The following is a 19131-nucleotide window of genomic DNA, read 5'->3' on the forward strand; positions in this document are numbered from 1 at the left end:
ACTCAAGCAACACATGCAATGATGCAGAATGTGGTAAGATTACCGGCCAGTGGGTAGGAAGTCTTGTGGATCCAGTGGCAGTGGAAACATCTCAGCGCTGGCAGGGGTCTCTATGGACCTCCTTCAGCTTTGGGGCTCTAGTGTAGCTTCATGTGTTTTGCCAGCTTCAGTGTCTCCCAGAGAGTGAGCATGTGTCCTGCTTCAAGGGGCTATTAACCTGATTGACAGGCTAAACTCCACTACTTCACTGGTAAGTCTAATGGACAACAGATTATGTATCTAACACAGATGGATAAATGAAATGGTATATTAATACAATGGAAAATTATTCAGCTTTTAAGAAGAGTGGCATATTGAGATGTCCTAAGACAGATGAAACCACATACGGTATGACTCTTTGGAAAGTCCAGAAAATCAACTGCAGAGAGAATGGTGCTTGGTAGTTGCCCTGGGAAAATAAAGGGTAGTAGCTTCAGGTTGTTATGTGCCCTCAAGTTGGCTCTGACCCATAGTGACCCTGTGCCCAACAGAATGAAACATTGCCCTGTCCTAGTTCCTATGCCTCAGCCCATTGTTGCTGCCACTGTGTCAGTCATCTTCTTGAGGGCCTTCCTGTCACTGCCCTGCCACTTTACCAAGAGTGATTGGTCTCACAACATGTCCAGTGTGTAAACTCTGGCTGTCCTTTTCCAAGACAGATTAGTTTGACCTTTTAGAGGTCCATGGTAATTTCTATATTCTCCAGCACAATTTGGATGGAGTCATCTGCTAATTTGGGTGGTGGGGGCCGGGACGGGGGAGAACAACCACACTCACTGTCATTGAGTCCATTCTGACTCAGGTAACCCTGTAGTACAGGGGAGAGCTGCCCTGTGAATTTGAGACTGGGCTTTATGGAAATACAAACCCCACCCCCTTTGTCCTGCAGAGCGCTGGTGGTTTTGATTTGAGTTAGCAACGTGTAACTACTGTGAGGTCCCTGGAGTGATTCGAATGATCTAAGACCATAGTGGGCGTGGTTGCACAACTGAATGTATCGAAACCAATGGATTGTACATTTTAAATGGGAGAATTGTATGGTATGTGAATTATCTACCAGATAACTACTGCTTTTGTAGCTCTACAACATAGTTTCTCTGTCCATTGTTAGGTCAGCAAGTGAAAGGGGCTTTTATACTTACTTGAATCTGGAACAGTGGAATTTCACTGGGACGGAATTATTACTTACATGGTTTTAATATAGTCTCACTTTATCAAAAACAATGCTCATTGTTTTTGTAAACCTGTAAAACAAAAGTGAAGAAAATTGACTGGAACAGAAACCAGGTAGAGAGCCTTGTTAAACTTAGGCGATACTAGACACTAGTTCTTCTGGCTTTCCATTATATACTGTGGCAAACCACACCTTATTTTCTGAAATTCATGTGCCCATGCATGTAATGTGCAAGTGGGCTGTGTAATTAAAGGTCAAATAAAATAATGTATTCACTATTTGTCTAAAAATGTAGTTTTTGTAATACTTTGTTGGAGCTGACATAGAAACTTGATTTATATGGTTACTTGTATGGCATGTTTCATTTGTTGACTTTCGAGTTTAAAGCATGGAATTTTTGGAATTATAACCTTAAATGTGTAGAATTCTATTGGCACCAGAGCAGACTAGTTCCCAAACCCAGTTCCAACTCATAGTGACCCTAATAGGGCTTTTGAGGCTTTTTGAAGCTATATGTTTTTAAGGGAGCAGCAAATCCCATGGAGTAGCTGCTGGATTTCAACTGCCAGCCTTGTGGAGCGCCACCAGAGCTCCTTAGAGAACATTTCCATTAGGTACCAAATCCCCCCTCCCCCGTGCCAATGAGACAAGCATCTCATTGCATCTCTGTACTTGGGTGTAGCCACTGTTTCTTTCATTTTCATACTTTTACATTTTATATAATTCTCTTTTTCCCATTTGGCATGTTTTAAGATTTATCCATGCTGTTGCTGGTACGAATAATTTATTCTGTTGAGTGTATGCTTGTATCACTCACTATTCAGTCTCTTGATGAGCGTTTGGGCTGTTTCTAGTTTGGAGCCTGTGATAGGGTTTTGTTTTTGGGGGGGTGGGGGTGGAACATGGCTCTCTTAGGAACATGTGGGTCGGATTTAGCCTGACAATCAGGTCGTACAGTTTGATTGGAGGTTTGACCAAGCTAAATTGCCGTCCGGTCGCCCCAAACCCCTCAGCCCCCATTTCACTTTTTGCCAAAGCCTTGTGATAATTCCACAACCATTGGATCTATAAGACTGCACCCACTGGCTGGTGATCCAACTACATTCTGTCTCCATCACTGCATGAAGCTACTCCAGTGTGAAGAGGGATTTGTGGACTAGTATCCAACTTAGGGACTTGATTTAGACTGGACTGGAATGTTTTCTTTTTGTTTCATTGATATCTAATTACTCCTTATAAATTTCTCACACATAAATGAGTGTCTTTAGATTTGTTTCTGTAGTCAACCCGGCCTAACACTGACAGACCCCATTGTGACTACAATTATTATGAATATTTGTATAAAACTTGTGGAAATTCCTGTTGGGTGATAGGTGATACCTGGAAGTGGGATTTCTAAGCTAAATGGTGTATGCTTAACTGCCAAACTTTCCAAAGAAGTTTTGCCATCTTGCTGTTTTTATTTAATTACTTGAAAGGGTGATTTTTGAAACAGACAATTGGACATTTTCCTGCCATTTCTTACCTCTCAGCATTCCACTAGAATGTTGTTTCATCCTCACCAACTAATACTTATTATCCACAGCAGTGCTTTAAAAATTTTTATTATGAGATCATTTTATTGGGGGACTCTTACAACTCTGCCAGTGCTTAAATGCAGATTCTTTACTAGCTCTGAAGATCGATTCCGTAAAGTTGGAGAAGCAATTAAAGATGTGGCATTTGGTCTTTAAAAAAATTTTTTTAGTCTTTTCTGAAATGCACAGTTTACATTCAGATAGTCATTTAGTTAGGACTTAATTGGACTTTTTGCATTCATGTGCACCCCTTCCCCTTATTTCCCCTCTACTGAGGACCGCCCACTGTTTATCTTTGCGTGCCACCTAGTGGCCGCCAGCAGGAACCAGGGAGAGCTGAGCTGCACTGATAAGAAATTCATAGGAGAGTGCCTGCCCCCCTTATTTACTTAGTAAACATAATTTTGTAATCCAATAGTTCAGTCACATCAAGAAGAGTTGTACAGACATAACTACAGTCATTTTCAGAACATTTTTTCTCGTACTCATTGTTATTAGTTCCCCACTTCCCCCAAACTTCCTCTGCCATTCCCCTAAGGACCCATACAGATGTACCTCCCTTGGATTTCATATACAGAAACATTTTTAAGCAAAAACTATTACAGTAACAAAAGTAAAAACAGACAAAAGCCTTAATAGTAAAGAAAGTAGAAAACATTAAAAGCTATAACTAATTTTAAATGAATTAAAAGAGATTGAATGATACAGTGTTGAATTTTAACCGAACTGCACCTGCAGTAATCTACTTTCCATTGCATTCTGTTTTATAGCAAGGCTCTTCACAGCCCTGCTCTCTAGCCAGAGGCATTTCATGTCCTCCTTTTAAAGGAGGACAAATTACAACTCCTAAAGATGAATTTGTGTCTCATCAGATGCTCAGTATCTGTTTGCTATAGGACTCAACTACCAGTACCATGAGTTTGATTTTTTTTTTTTTTAGTGTACAGAAGTGCATTTTAAGGCATGTGGGTTTACTTAATCTTTGTCTTAAGCTACCAGCACTGGCCCTTTCATTACTAAATAAGTAGGTGTGTGTTTCTCATTTCATCACAGAAAAATGTCTCCATGAGACAAGGCACAGTAAGAAATCTTTATGTTGTAGATTGTCGTTGGCTAACAACTCACTTTAGTTTTAATGCTTATGAAGTTAGTTTTTAAAATTTGGCAGGGTAAAAAACCCTGAAGGAAGGTTGTATTAGTAAACCATTACATTTTGTAAGATGTGATTTTGCTTTTGTTTGGCAGAAATGGTGGAATCAATGAAGAAAGTAGCAGGAATGGATGTTGAGTTGACAGTCGAAGAAAGAAACCTCCTATCAGTTGCATATAAAAATGTGATTGGAGCTAGAAGAGCCTCCTGGAGAATAATCAGCAGCATTGAACAGAAAGAAGAAAACAAGGGAGGAGAAGACAAACTAAAAATGATTCGGGAATATCGGCAAATGGTAAGAGTCTTGCATTCTATACTCCTTATAAAAATTGTTTCTTCAACCTAGGCAATAACTTGAGGTTCATTTTTTGGTGGGATGGGCATGCAGTTTGTGGACCGTGTTTTAGATCTCATTCTGTAGTTTCTTTGTATGGATTTTACGCAACAGAAAGAAAAGGTTCATTTGGGGGGGTAAGGGATTGTTTCCTCATTATGTCTGACTTTAGATTGATACAGTGAAGCAGTCTCCACGGGAAAGGAGGCTGACTTGGTTTGAGCTCTGGGATAGGAAGTACTCGTGTCTGCCCAATAGCTGTTAGTATTCATCCTGGACAATGTTGCGACCCAGTACACGCAAGTTTACCTGTTCGTCAGTAGTGAGCATATTTTACAGCTTTGAGTCTTTAGCTTAAGAACAAAGGTGGAGATTATTTTCCCGTTGGGAACTGCAGTGCTTCATAGTCAGTGTTGAGCATTGCATAGGTAGAAAACCAATTGAGGTTTTGTTTTTATTTTGGTAGCTGTAAAATACTTAATGTAATGACTTGAACATTTAGGTGAATTTAACAATTATTTGTATGCCATTTATTTGCAGCACAGTTTGGTGTAGGTACTGTGAGTGCTGTATGTCTTGTTTATAAATAAATGATTTTCCTACTGTAGGTCTTGGTTAAAAAACTTGATAGTGAACTAGTGCAGCAGTTCCCAAACAGCAGTGATTCCCACCCCCCACCCCCCACCCCCGAGCATTTGGCAATGTCTAGGGATGTTTTTGGACACCTAGTAGTAGCACAGTTGAGTTGAAAAAGCACTGGACTGCTAAAAACAATGTTGGTGACTTATACCTGCCCATTGCTGCCTCAGAACTAAATAGCTTCAGAAACCCTATATGGATTGGTCACTATGAGTTTTGGAATCAACTGTGTGGCAGTGAGTCTTTTAGAGACGTCTTTGATTGTTCCTTTGCTGTACGGTTGCCAACTAAACCGTTTGTATTACTCATGGACGCCTGGTGGGATTTAAAAAGCCACAGTGAACACCCTTTATTTGGGAATGAACTAGATTCAGTAATAATAGGGTTTGAGGAGAGTGGGGGAATTATTCACAATGGAAAGAAGGTACCAGAGGGCATGACGAGAACTTGTTGGAAAGGTTCACCGGTGAAAAAATGGAAAGTAACGTGTATGTGTGTCTTTTGGAGATTGTGGGCATTTTCAGCATTAAAAAGGATGATTTAGAAGAGTGGTAGCATATTTTTGGTTCCCTAGCTGGCAATGGATTTTTACCACCAAAGTGATTGACTGTCAATATCAAGCCCTGGCTGGTACAACTAGTTAACACTAATAAGAAGGAAGGATGTTCTAGTCTACTGAGAGATGCCTTGGAACAAAGGTCTGGAAAGATCTACTTGTGAAAAACCAGTCACTGAAATCCTATAGAGCATGGTTCTACTTTGACACACGGAGTCACATGGATCAAGGGCGAAACATTGGCAGCTGTGTGTTGATGGTTTATCAAGCATAGAAGGCAGTTGAGAAATGTAGGAATGCAAACTCATGTCCTGTGTTCAGATCCTGCTAAAATAGCAACTGCTTCACTAAAGGAGTCTTGTATACACCAACCATTTGGAACAATTTAGTCAGTCTTGGTCATTGATAACTTTATACTCAAGTTGAGGTGTTCTTTGTTTTGTGTTTTAAACATGTCAACCAACAGCATGCAGAAAGGAAGTTATTTTTCATAACCTGAAGATAACTTCTGTACTTGTATGAAAGGGAGGGAGGGGCAGGGGTTTGAGAGGACTGTTAGGGATTTTATGTTAGTGCTAGGCCAATGGCTTTCAACCTTCCTAAGGCTGCCACCCTTTCATACGGCTCTTCATGTTGTGGTGACACCCCCCCCCCAGCATAAAATTATTTTTGTTGCTACTTCATAACTAATTTTGCTACTGTTAAAAATCCGGTGACCCCTGTGAAAGGGTCATTCGACCCCAGTTTGAGGACCACTGCACTAGGCTCTCCAAAATCATAGTGGGAAGGATGAATGAAATAATGTATTCCTTAAGCTAAACAATTTGTTTGCTTTTCTAGGTTGAGACTGAACTAAAGTTAATCTGTTGTGACATTCTGGATGTACTGGACAAACACCTTATTCCAGCAGCTAACACTGGCGAGTCGAAGGTTTTCTATTATAAAATGTAGGTTCCATGCTAGAAGGGAAAATGTAAGAATGAATCTTGATTTTAATTGATGGCTTTCTCTGTGTAGGTTTCTAGTTTTTAAAAAAGTTATTCATAAAGATGTGTTTGACAGTGAATCTATGGATTGTGATAAGAGCTGTAAGAGCCCCAGTAAAATAAAAAAACACACAGTTGTTTTACTTTGGAGGAATAGTTAAAACGGAAGAGTGACTTAAAAATTGGTGATTTTTTTTTTCTCAAAAGGACTCATTTTGCAAGTATACTGCTCATCCAAAATAAATTAAGTATTGTGTTGAAGATGTCAGAGTCCTGATAAAATGTTTTTACGCTTTACTTTTGCCTATTTGTTACCTCTTGTGGATCCACTCCCACTGCCATCCATTGACTAGTTTTGTCCTTAACATTTTATAAATATAAAAGTTTTTTTCGTGATTTAACAGACTTCCGCTACATACTCTCAATGCTATTTATTTTCCCAAGTAATTGGATTTTGTTTATATTTGGTAATATGGAGTCTAGGGGAAACCAAACAGATGAGTCATCCACTTCTGAAAGACTTAATAAAGATAGAGCACATTTAATTTGCTATAATATAAAAAGATTGTTTATTTTCCTTTAAAAATTCAATGGTTTTGTTCTTCTTCCCCTCCCCTAGGAAAGGTGACTACCACAGGTATCTGGCTGAGTTTGCCACAGGGAATGACAGGAAGGAGGCTGCAGAGAACAGCCTAGTGGCTTATAAAGCTGCTAGTGATATTGCAATGACAGAACTTCCACCAACACACCCCATTCGCTTAGGTCTTGCGCTCAACTTTTCTGTATTCTACTACGAAATTCTTAATTCCCCTGACCGTGCCTGCAGGTAAGTCATTGGGGGGCGGGGGGAGGAGCTGACTGAAAATGGAAAAGTTGATAAAGGAGGATAGCTAGCGTGCATGCGTATGTTTTTTAAAAGGTTTACCAGAAGCCATCTGGTTTCTATTCAGTAATTCATACATGTCTTGTTTCATTGATTCCAGTCCCCACAGTGTGGCATCACTAATTCCACTTTCTTCTCCCTGTAGTTTTTGTGTTTGTTTCTGTTTCTATGCTTAACCTCCTTTCTTTCCCAAACTTGGCCATTGGATAGTGCCCCCCTTTTGATCTCAAATGATTGGTATTCCTAACTAGTGTTATTGTGTTAATTACTTAGAGATCTGTTGAGCCAAGGGAATGACTGTTTATGGACTTAAAGGGTGACTAGGGGCCTTCAAATCGCAGCAAGCCTGATCTCTTTGATGATTTTGAGCTTTGGTCTGTATTTGCCTCCCACTGTGTCTACGGATTTCTAGTGGTCCTTTGCAGATCAGTTGGGTAGTGGTGGCTCCAGATACTGTCAAGAAAGGCAATTCCAGTCCTTGTCTAGGTGAAAACCATCAGAGACACTAATGTGGGAATAGTCCTTTGGTTTATTGGGCTAATAATTGTTGCCACCTCCTTTCCTCCAGACAGGGAGAGACCAACAATTATTTATTGGGTGGTTTCTCACAAGCTTGTAAGACCCCAATTGCTATTCACCTAAGTTGGATGTAGAACATTGTCTCTGGACTTTGTCAAGCCAGTTGGCCCTGGTGGCCTTTAAGACCATGGTACTGATCCCCCACAAACAGCAACCTATTCTTTCAAGATGTTTGATTATGTGTGTGGAATTTTCATCTTTTCTCCTATATAGATAACTATTTGCCTCTATTCCCTCTGTTCTTAGACTTCTCTCAGTGTCTTCCCTTGACTTCCTCATTTTTGGTTGGCTCCACTCTTGCTGTACATCACCTTCCCTTTCATCCATGTTACTGTCTCTCTACCCTCTAAACCCAAACCAAACTTAATACCCTCAAGTTGATTCGGGGTCACAGCAGCCCTAGATAAAAGGTTCGCAGGGAAGCAGAGACTCTCATTTGCCTACAGACTCGCCTGGTGGCTTTGCTTTTGAGGTTTTACATTGGATTATATATATTGAGAAACCAGCCAGGAAATGGCCTCTGGTGTTGAAGGATATGGCTGTGAGCTCTCTTCAAAGAGTAGGCTCTGCTGCTGAATTCTTCTCCGGAACCTTAGAGAGGTGTGATGATGGAAACCTTCAGGAACGTCCACGCAATCTCTCAGCAGTTTAACGCAGGCACAGAAGAGACCAGTGAACATAAAGTAGTCATGGAAAATAACTCCTGGCTACCCAGGTTGGGAGGAACCTGTGAATTCTATGAAATTTGTGAAATCACAACCCTCCAGAAACAGCATTGAGAAAATAAGAAAATAATATGGTAGAAAGCATTCTTCCAACTAAAATACTGAGCGTGTTCCCAATGAAATTATTAGAAGCTGGCCTTGAAGATTTGAGCAGGTCCATAGTCGTGATGGGTAAACATCCAGGCCCCTTTTAACCAATTATCCTGTGTTCTTTGACCAAATAGATCAAGGTTATTATCCCTGTGGAGTCTCCCCAAAAATGGTTGCCATAATTTTCTGAGCTGAACTCTCTGCCTTAACTTTAAAAAAAATCATTTTATTAGGGGCACATACAACTCTTTTTTTTTTTTCACAAGAGAAAAGCTTGTAGTTAGTTCAGGGATCGTTTGCTGGCCCTTAGGAGTGTTTTCCAGTCCATTCTGTTGGGGCACCACGCCCTGGCCCCAAAGTCCACTTTCAGCATTCCCTGGGGACCTTGCCACTCCATTCCCTTGCTGTTCCGCTGCACTCCCCCAGTGATTTGCCTCGGTGTGGTGGGATCAAGTCAGGTGCAATTCCCACACTGTGTCTCCGGTGCTGTCCCCTGTATCGCCCTTAGTCACTGAGGGGCATCATGTCTCATAGTGGGGCCAGCCATGTTGTTCTCTCTGTGGACTGGCTGCTCTACTCAGGAACATCATCATCACGGCCTGGTGGGCCAGGCTGTGCTCCACTCTCTCCTCCTGCCCCTTCATCTGCTCCCGTGTGCTCTGATCAAATATGTCCATCTCCCAGAGCTGCAGAGTCAATGTCGTCCTTTGGAACAAATTCTTTTCGGGGGAGGCACATACAACTCTTAATCACAATCCATACATACATCAATTGTGTAAAGCACATTTGTACATTTGATGCCCTCATCATTCTCAAAACATCAGCTCATTTTCCCCCTCCCTCCCTGCTCTCCTCTCCCTCATGAACCCTTGATAATTTATAAAATATTATTTTGTCATACCTCACACTGTCCGATGTCTCCTTTCCCCCACTTTTCTGTCCCCCAGGGAGGAGGTTATATGTAGATCCTTATAATCGGTTCCCCCTTTCCATTCCATATCGCCACTCTCACCACTGGTCTTGAAGGGATCATCTGTCCTGGATTCCCTGTTTCCAGTTCCTATCTGTACCAGTGTACATCATTTGATCTAGCCAGATTTGCAAGGTAGAATTGTGATCATTATGGAGGTCAGGGGGAGAGGAAGCATTTAGGAACTAGAGGAAAGTTGTATGTTTTATCGATGCTATACTGCACCCTGACTAGCTCATCTCTTCCCTGTGACCCTTCCGGGATGCACTCCCCTCATTCACAATGATAAGATTTTTTTGTTGTTTTTGTTCTTTGATGCCTTGATACCTGATGCTTTTGACACCTCATGATCATACAGGCTGGTGTGCTTCTTCCACGTGGGTTTTGTTGCTTCTGAGCTAGATGGCCGCTTGTTTACCTTTCAACCCTTTAAGACCCCAGGCGCTATGTCTTTTGGTAGCCGGGCACCATCAGCTTTCTTCACCACATTTACTTATAGACCCGCTTTGTCTTCAGCAATCATTGGGAAAGTAAGTATCATGGAATGCCAGTTTAATAGAACAAAGTATTCTTGCATTAAGGGAGTACTTGAGTGAAGGCCCAATGTCCTTCTGCTACCTTAATACTAAACCTATGCATATATGCACATAGATCTATTTCCACATCCTCATGTATAAATATATTTACATATGTACATGCCTTTATTTAGACTTGTATAGATCCCCTTTGCCTCCTAGCTCTTTCCTCTATTTCCTTTTACTTTCCTCTTGTCCCACTATCATGCTCAGTCTTCATTTGGGTTACAGTAATTCTTCTCAGTTACATTGCCCTTTCTCAAGCCCTACCAGGCCTCTTACATCCTCCTCCTCATCGATTTGGATCACTTGCTGTTCCCTTGTCCCTGGGTTTTTTAACACCACTTCCATTCCCCCCCACCTCCCCTTCTCTCATGTCCCCCCCCCAACTGTCGATCCCATTGTTTTCTCCTCCAGCCTATCTTTAGACAAACCTGTGGAGATAATACACGCACAAAAACAAGACAGCAAAAGAAAACAAAACACTACCACTACCAAGCCAATGCCCAAAAAACCAAAACGAAGCACAAGAAGAAAGAAAAGCTTGTAGTTAATTCAAGGACTTTTTGTTGGTCTTTAGGAGAGTTTTCTGGTCGGGTCTGATTGAGCGCCAAGCCCTAGCCCCAAAGTCTATTTTTGGTATTTCCTGGGGACTTCATTGCTGTTTTCCTTGCTGTTCTGTTCCACGTCCTTAGTGTTTTGTCTCGATGTGGTAGGCTCAGATTAGGTGGAATTTCCACACTGTGTCTCCAGTGTTGTCCCCTATAAGGCTATGGGTCAGTGGGGGGATGTAGTGTCTCATGGTCTTCTCTGTGGATTGGCTACTCTGAGCGGGAATATCGTCCTTAAGGCAAGGATGTGCTCCACTCTCTTCCTCACCCTGCATTTGCTCTTGTTTGCTCTGGGCTGCCTTGACTTTTAACTCCCCCCCCCCCCCCGAAGCTAATACTTGTTGCCTGGATTGTATTGCTAAATTTCCATTATGGTTTGTTCCACAAATCAATTAGTGCTTCAATCTTGCTTTAAAAAATTGATGGAAAGATCAGCTTGTTTATTGTGTGATGTTGTTGACATGCATCGGGCGAAAGCTCACTGAGGCTAAGATGTTTGGTTAAAATGGAAAGTGCCAAACAGAGATCGGAACTTTAGTATTGCATCAGTGGCAGTTCTGTGGTTGCCTTCTGCCAGTGTCTGGATTTCCACCACAGCTACTTCGTTGGGTGAGGTTGATGGCCTTCTCCTCTGTTGGCTCATCTTTGAGATTTGCTGCCTTTATTTTTTTCCCTTCCGACCTTTTTTTTTTCTTTCCCCCGACCTTTTAAGAAACACTTTTGTCTGAAAACTAATTCATGTCGGGCAGCATTTCTGTAAACTTACTGCAAGGTTTTAATGATTGGGAAGATGTCCACTTCGGTTTTGTTAAAAATGTGTTTTTTACTCTTGAGTTCGAAGTTATTTTTTTGTGGCACAAAGGTATTTGTCCCCGCCTTTTTAAAAGGTACCCCTTACCAAGACTAAGATGAATGTACTATTGAGAAAATTTGTCTCCAATGGTCCACTATTTGCAGACATTTAAATAAGCAATGTTTTGGATTAAGTAAACCTGTGCATGTATGGACTAGAATATGAGTAGCAATGCTTTGTGACGGAACCCTGTATTCTGTGTGTTGGTAGTCTTGTTAGAAAGTGTAGTAAAAAAGTAGTGCTTCAAACAGTATTTTTATTCCATATTGATTGTCTACTGTTAAAATCTATGCAAAACTCAAAGTCCATTACTCATGACAGTGTTAGAATAATAGGGGGAAGATTGATAGCTAACCAATAGCATTTCTAAGTGACTTTGGACTTAGTTCAGTTTTGTATAATGCATTTATTTAAATACAGGTTGGCGAAAGCAGCTTTTGATGACGCCATTGCAGAACTGGATACTCTGAGTGAAGAAAGCTATAAGGACTCTACACTTATCATGCAGTTGTTACGTGATAATCTGACACTATGGACTTCAGACATGCAGGGCGATGGTGAGTACGCAAGCACACATCCTGCAGCACAGCCTTGCCTTTCTCAAGTTTTGGCCCTTTTTCTTTTTAAAAAAATGTTCAATATTTTTATTCATTGAGGAAATTCAAGTCCAAGCAGCATTGAGGTATCAATCACACCCTCCTAGATGGCCATGATTTTAAAAGCAACTACGACAACACAAAGAGAAAACAACAGGTGTTGGTGAAACTTTATGTATGGCTGGCCAGATGTAAAACTGTACAGTCTCTGTACTATATAGAAAGTATAGTTTGATGGTTTCTCGAAAAGTTAAAAACATAGTTAGCATATGATCTAGTAATCCCACTTGTAGTTATATAACCAAGAGAATTGAAAGCACACTTCAAAATAGTCAAAAGGTGGGGCCAGCCTAAAACATGACTGGGTAAATAAGATAACTAGAAATGCAAAAAACTGCTGTGGAGTTGATTCTGCTTCATAATATCCCTGTAAGACCTTGTAGAACTTTCCCGTGTAAGGTTTCCCAGGTATAAATCCTTTTGGAAATAGACTGCCATACCTTTCTCCTTATTAGCACCTGGTGGGGTCACACGACCAACTTTGTGGTTTGTAGCTGAGTGGTTGAACCAGTGTGCCACCAGGACTCCTCAAAGGGCATGTTGCTGCTGGTAGATGACATTGAGTCAATTCCCCAGGAAAACAATGAGACCCTCGCCTCTGTCCTGCTCTCTCCTCACCCATGTTGCCACTGTGCCAGTCCATCCATCTCATGCTCAAAATAGCAAGTCAGTGAAAAAGAGGGAGACCTTCAACCAAATGGACCGACACCACGGCGGGTCAAACGTAACAATTGGGAGAGTGGAGGAGGTACCGAGCAGTGCTTTGTTCTGTTGTTCAAAGGACCTCTGAAAGCCAGAATCAGCTCAATGGCACCTAACTACACAGCAATTGTAACTCTAGTTTTTTTAATTGGGCCTTTTTATTCGTTTAGAAATTCCTTGGTGGTACTTTGCATCAATCTATAATTTGAGCTCTAGACTATATCATTCTAAATACCGTTGTAGAAATTATACCAAGTTCAACCTTCCATTCTGGGCTTTACGATGGTAAATATATATTACCCATTGGGGGTGGAAGGACAGATTTTGGAGATTACTTTTGGAGGTTTAAAAACTATCTAACTCTGTTTCTTTTGTTGGTGGGGAACTGATTTATAGCTTTACTTCGCACTTTGAAGGCCAGGGGCAAAAATCCTCAGATTCCATTTCAGAGTTAACTTTGTGTGCTTTGAATTCCATGGTTACTGTATTGAGTGAATGAATAAGTATCCTGTAAAAACTAGATAGTGCCAGGAGATAGTTATGAATCATCGTTTCCACAGATATCTAATAACTAAAAATGAACTGGATTCCCTTTGGACTTTTGTAGTCCCTGTGGAATGTCCAGTCCCAGGTGCCTTATGTAAGAGATTCTTCTATTTTTGCGGGCTCTTTGGTGGATACATAAAATTTATTACTGTTATTTACTGTAAATAGAAAGCCCCAAATTTGTCACATATCTTCATTTTAAAGGAGATTTCACTCTGTCCATTTTCAGAGCATCTTTCCATTTAGGATAGATCATTGAACAGGTGTGTGATGGGACTCGACACCACAAGTTTCTTACTATAATTGCTGTGTTACTCAAACTGAAGCATACACACTACACTGCTTAAATCTTACTGGTAGTCTCTGGTCACCAATATGATGTGTACTGTCTTTGGAAATACACACATTTTTAAGATGTCTCTGGAAGTGAATGTGGGAACAGATATATTATTGTTTATTCCAGAAGAACAGAATCGGAATTCTGATTTGGGTTAGATGACAGAGTGAGGATTAAGCAACTGCTTCTGTAGCACATCTGCTCTATGACATATTTAGGCATGTGACTACATCAGGATCAGCAATATTAGAGACATTTTAGTAAAATAATGGAAAATTCCTAACCAAAAACTTGAAGGTAGTTGCTAAGAAATTATTTGCCTATGTTGCTTAAAAAGACAGGAACAAATGAAAGGGTTTCCCAAAGATTGCAAAGAACAAAAAAAAATGGAATTAAAGGATAAGTCATTTTCTATAACCTTTTTGAAATTCCTTTATTAAGTTGGCTTGATGAAAGAACTAAAGCTGGATACAGGGAGAATTGTTCCCTTATGGAATTGGCCTTAATTTAAGGACTGGTTGGGTGGCTTTCTTCTATGGAAAATGTCATACCTCACATAGGGTCACAAGGCAACCAGAGTGCAGTATAGCACAGGCAGAACACACAACATTCCTCTAGTTCCTTACTGCTCCGACCCCCACCCCCATCACAACTCTATGTGGCTAGACCAGAGCATGCACACTGATACAGATAGGAGCTCTCAACACACAGAGTCCAGCACAGATAAAGCCCGCAGGACCAATAGTGAGAGCGAAGCCATGACAGAAGGGGGAAGGTTGGGGAGAGAAAGGGGAAAGATCAAAGTACAACCTACTCCAAGGGGACACAGAAATGTGGGTGAAGGGGGACAGCGGACAGTGTAACTGTGGAAAGAACAGTAATTTCTAAGTTATGGAGGGTTCAGAAGAGTGGGGGAGGAAAGGGGCAAAAAGAGGAGCTGACATCAAGGGCTCAAGTAGAAAGAAAATGCTTTGAAAATTATGGCAACATATGTACAAATGTGCTTGATGCAATTGATGTATGGGTGGTTATAAGAGCTTGTAAAAGCCCCCAATAAAATGATTTATTTTTAAATGTCATTTAGAAATATATGTGATTCATTGCCCTTTTTTGATACTGGTTTTGTGTGTGGCCGGAGTACGGGAGTATTATTTTTGGGGTTCTGGGCTTTTTAGTGACATGTTTAAAATTTTGTTATTCTGCCCTTGGTGTTGGAACACAATAGAGAGGAAATGTGTACTGTGCACCCTGACATCCTCTCTCCACCCAGTCTAGCAGTAACAGACAAACACACAGCCCAGGAGACCTTGTGTTTCTTCAACAGGGTATCACTACATTCTCTCTAAGGGAGGTTTGGACAGATGGTTCTTAAGTGTGAAATTGATATAAAGAGCACAAATTTATTCCCCACATAATTGATCCTTCTCCCTCAGTAGCCCTTTGCCCTGCTCTGGTTTAATTTTCTTGTAATGTTGCTTTCATATGATTGTTCTCCCTTTTTCCTTGCAATATAGATTCCTAAAGGAAAATCCAACTCTTCCTTTCCTAAAAACTCTTTGTAAGTCATTATCCTGGCACAGGGAATTCTGCTTTAATTCCGTTTCTGTTCTTCACTAATCATGCCTGCACATATATCACCATCCCGTCGCTGATAAAGATTGCTTGTTCTATATTTCAGGGTGCTAATAATGAACAGTTTATGACAATGATGACTGAACTAGGATAATATTTTTTTGCAACGGTTACTTGGTGCTTTGGCAAATCCAATTGTTTCTGAGGAGTTCTAGTATGATTTGTTACTAACTTTATTTCCCCTTTTTTCCTTCTGTTAAATATGAAAGTTCTGTCATTTTCAGAAGTTGGAGTGTTCTGTTCTGAGGAACAGTTGAGTGGATGAGTTCTTGACTCGTTTTTGTCTTTCTTTCAATTCTCTTAAAATATCCTTGTATACCCAGTCTTAACTTTTTGTATTACAAAAGAAAATTCAAATTTGGTAAGACTGGCTTTCTTTACCCCTTGTTGCTCTGACAAAATTTATTGTTTATTATATGGAGATCTTGAAAGACTGTCTAAAATTTTTTCTCAGTATAAATAGTTTCATACCTACAGGCAGCCAATCTTTAGTCTAAATCGGTCTTAGCCAATCTTAATCACTTAGTCTTAGGATGGACAATCTAAATCTGTCCACCCTAATTGATTAAGCAAAGAAATATGGATAGGTAGTCTGGATGGTCTCAATATGATTTTTTAATTAATTGACCTTTTATTTATTTTGACTCTGGAATCTTTGTAGGAATAAGTTTATTAAAGCACAAAAAAATGTAGTTTTTATCTGTTACATCTTTTAAAACAAGTCTGCTGCATGCTTCTTTATTAAGGCTGACTTTTAGAATGCTTATTAATAGATAAATGATCCACTAGTGAATAGGCTGTCTTTCTATCGCATGTTATAGGGCAATTGAAACCCTCCCTCCAGGCTAATCATTGTGTTGAGAGGGGAATGGCCAAACACTCTTCTTAATAACCTCCGGGTCTGGCTGCTTCACTCGGAAGCAGGAAAGTGGGAACTGGGTACAGCAATGTGACTGGCCAAGGCACACTGCACACTGTGCAGCTACCACGGCCGGGCAGCCCTCGGAACCACCACTGCTCATTTCTCTTCTTTCTGAGATCCAGCTGTGGATAAGTCAGTGTAAAACATAGTAAGATACTTCTTGATTGAATAAACAAGTGAGGTTATTGAGAAGAAAGTATTTTGACCTCAAAATTACGAGTGCTTGAGAATCATCTTAACCATAATGGTTTCCATGGCTGTTCATTTTAAAGAGCTACATAGCCTAAAACCACTGACGTTGTGCATCAGGCTTTTCAGTCTGACAGTTGACTACACTTAAGGGCCTTGATCCAGCAGCTCTTCTTGGCTTAGGTGTAGAGGATGGTAGAGGTTATTAGCTTTTGTGTGTTTAGTACAAGTTGTAGCAAATATAAAGCATCTTCTTGCCTGAGATGAAAGCTTGTTGTGACTACAGCAGCCTGACCTAATATGAGAGGGCTCATGGTGTTTGTTTTTTACAGGTGAGGAGCAGAATAAAGAAGCGCTGCAGGATGTGGAGGATGAAAATCAGTGAGACGAAAAGCCAACAAGAGAATCCATCTCTGACCACCCCACTCCACCCCATCCCGCCCCTTGGAAATTACCCCATTGTCACTGAGAACCACCAAATCTGACTTTTACATTTGGTCTCAGAATTTAGGTTCCTTCCCCGTTTTTTTTTGTTGTTGTTGGGGGTTTTTTTTGTTTGTTTGTTTTTTTAACCGTTTTCAAAAGTTCTTCAAGGCAAGAGTGAATTTCTGTGGATTTTGCTGGTCCCGGCTTTTAGGTTCTTTAAGACACTAACAGGACTGCATATAGAGGCTTTTCAGCATTATGTGCCAGTATGCGCCCAGTCAGTGGCCAGATCACCATCAGAAGTGAGAATTACATTTGAAAGCCATTAGACTTCTAGGTGCGGTGAGCATCTTGAGAGAGGCTAATTACACTAGAGAGGCAGATGTGAGAACATTGTTTCCTTTTTCTAATTGTTTAAATCGAAATTTTATACCAATGTCTCAAATTAATTGGGTGTTAGTTTGAGGTGGTTAAAGGTTGTTTGGGGAGTTAATGGTTTTACTGTAAAAAGTGTTTCAAACTGTGCTGAGATGTTGCTGAAAAAGTATGGTGCTGGTAACAGTTCAACAATCCGTGGCTGCTCATTCTTGCCTACTTTTATTCTCCCTCGGAAGCAGGTTAGCATTGAAGGTGGTATGGAAAAGCCTGCATGCGTGTTCAATTCTTTGTTTCTTCTTCCCTCCCCCTCCGCGTCCCCCTACCTCCCCACTCCTGCCCTCCTTCGCTCGCTCAGCCTCTTTCTTTCAGTATGTGTAACTTGAAGCTAATTTGTACTACTGGATATCTGACTGGAGCCACAGATACAGAATCTGTATTGTTCTTACTGAAACACAGCATGGAATTAACATTAAACTTAAATAAAACAAACCTAAATTAAAAATGCCAAATATTACTGCGCCTTCATCCTTTTTACCTCTGAAATAAAATCTCTAGTCCAAACACATTGGCATTATTGTTTGCCTGAATGTGAAACGGCTCGCTTCCCCCCTACCCATAAATCATGTGTGTTTCTCAAAGCCGCTGTTTATTGTGTAAACAATTACCTGTAACCTGGTTGTGAAAAACACTGGTGTGGTAGTACAAGTCAGTTGACAATACCTTGTATGTCTTCTATCTATACCAGGAAGAACCACGGTATTTTCATTTTTAAATGCAGCCAGCACGTTTAATAAAAACACTGGGTCATTTTAAAGCATGAATTTTGGATTGTACAACTAAGGCTGAATGTGCAAACAAGGCTTATGCTGAAGTATGCGTGTACGCTTCTTGTTTTATGAAAGGCCAGTGGCAGTAGCAGAGAGAAATAACTCACGCAGTAATCCTTGCATACATCATAAAATATCCAGCAGAGTAGGTCCTCTTTACAGCAACCATGTTCGTAATTCCAGAGATCATCTGTCAATGTGTGTAGCTAATTGGTCTCCTATGAATTGTTCTATATGGGGCACAGAGATGATAATGCATTCTCATGACTACCTATAACATTGATGTACTTGTGTGTGTGTGTGTGTGTGTGTGTGTGTGTGTGGGTTTTTTTGAACCAGTTAACTACTTTTGTATATTTTCAGCCTTGTTTATTGTAAATGATGCTGTAATGAATATATTTGTAATCTGTATTTGAGTAGTTTCCAATGTATCTGTACATTACATTTTTAGATATGTCGTCAGAAAGCATGCATTTTAATTGGTTAATACTGTCTTCTAAAGATCATGTTCTAAAACCACTTACTAATTTCTTAGAACAGTGCTTTCTTAACACATTTTACCCATTTCTAAATGAGATGTTGACCCTTAACCTTATATCCAGGACTTGTTTTTGGTAGCAAAGACCTAAGTAATTAACAGATTAGTAATGTCCCAGTGGGGGTGGGGGAATCATGTATAATCATGACAGTGAGATTTCATGTTTGTAATTATGATAAATCCTTTTTATGAGTTGCTTTCCCAGCATATAGAGCACTAGAGACAATTAAGAGTCAT

The 19131-nt window shown here is 40.4% G+C and overlaps 1 protein-coding gene across 1 annotated transcript in view; it reads left to right on the plus strand.

Annotated features, from left to right (window-relative positions):
* The window catches only part of YWHAE (tyrosine 3-monooxygenase/tryptophan 5-monooxygenase activation protein epsilon), a 48853-nt gene extending 30761 nt beyond the window's left edge, over nucleotides 1-18092 (plus strand). The window contains exons 2-6 of the mRNA XM_075561237.1: nucleotides 4036-4235; nucleotides 6310-6416; nucleotides 7075-7281; nucleotides 12162-12298; nucleotides 17058-18092. Coding sequence (XP_075417352.1) covers nucleotides 4036-4235; nucleotides 6310-6416; nucleotides 7075-7281; nucleotides 12162-12298; nucleotides 17058-17110 — 704 coding nt within the window. The 3' untranslated portion in view covers nucleotides 17111-18092. The remainder of the gene's footprint in view (nucleotides 1-4035; nucleotides 4236-6309; nucleotides 6417-7074; nucleotides 7282-12161; nucleotides 12299-17057) is intronic.
* Nucleotides 18093-19131: the final 1039 nt, after the last annotated feature.

The sequence above is a fragment of the Tenrec ecaudatus genome, chromosome 10 (assembly GCF_050624435.1).
Source record: "Tenrec ecaudatus isolate mTenEca1 chromosome 10, mTenEca1.hap1, whole genome shotgun sequence".
In the NCBI taxonomy this organism is placed as follows: domain Eukaryota; kingdom Metazoa; phylum Chordata; class Mammalia; order Afrosoricida; family Tenrecidae; genus Tenrec; species Tenrec ecaudatus.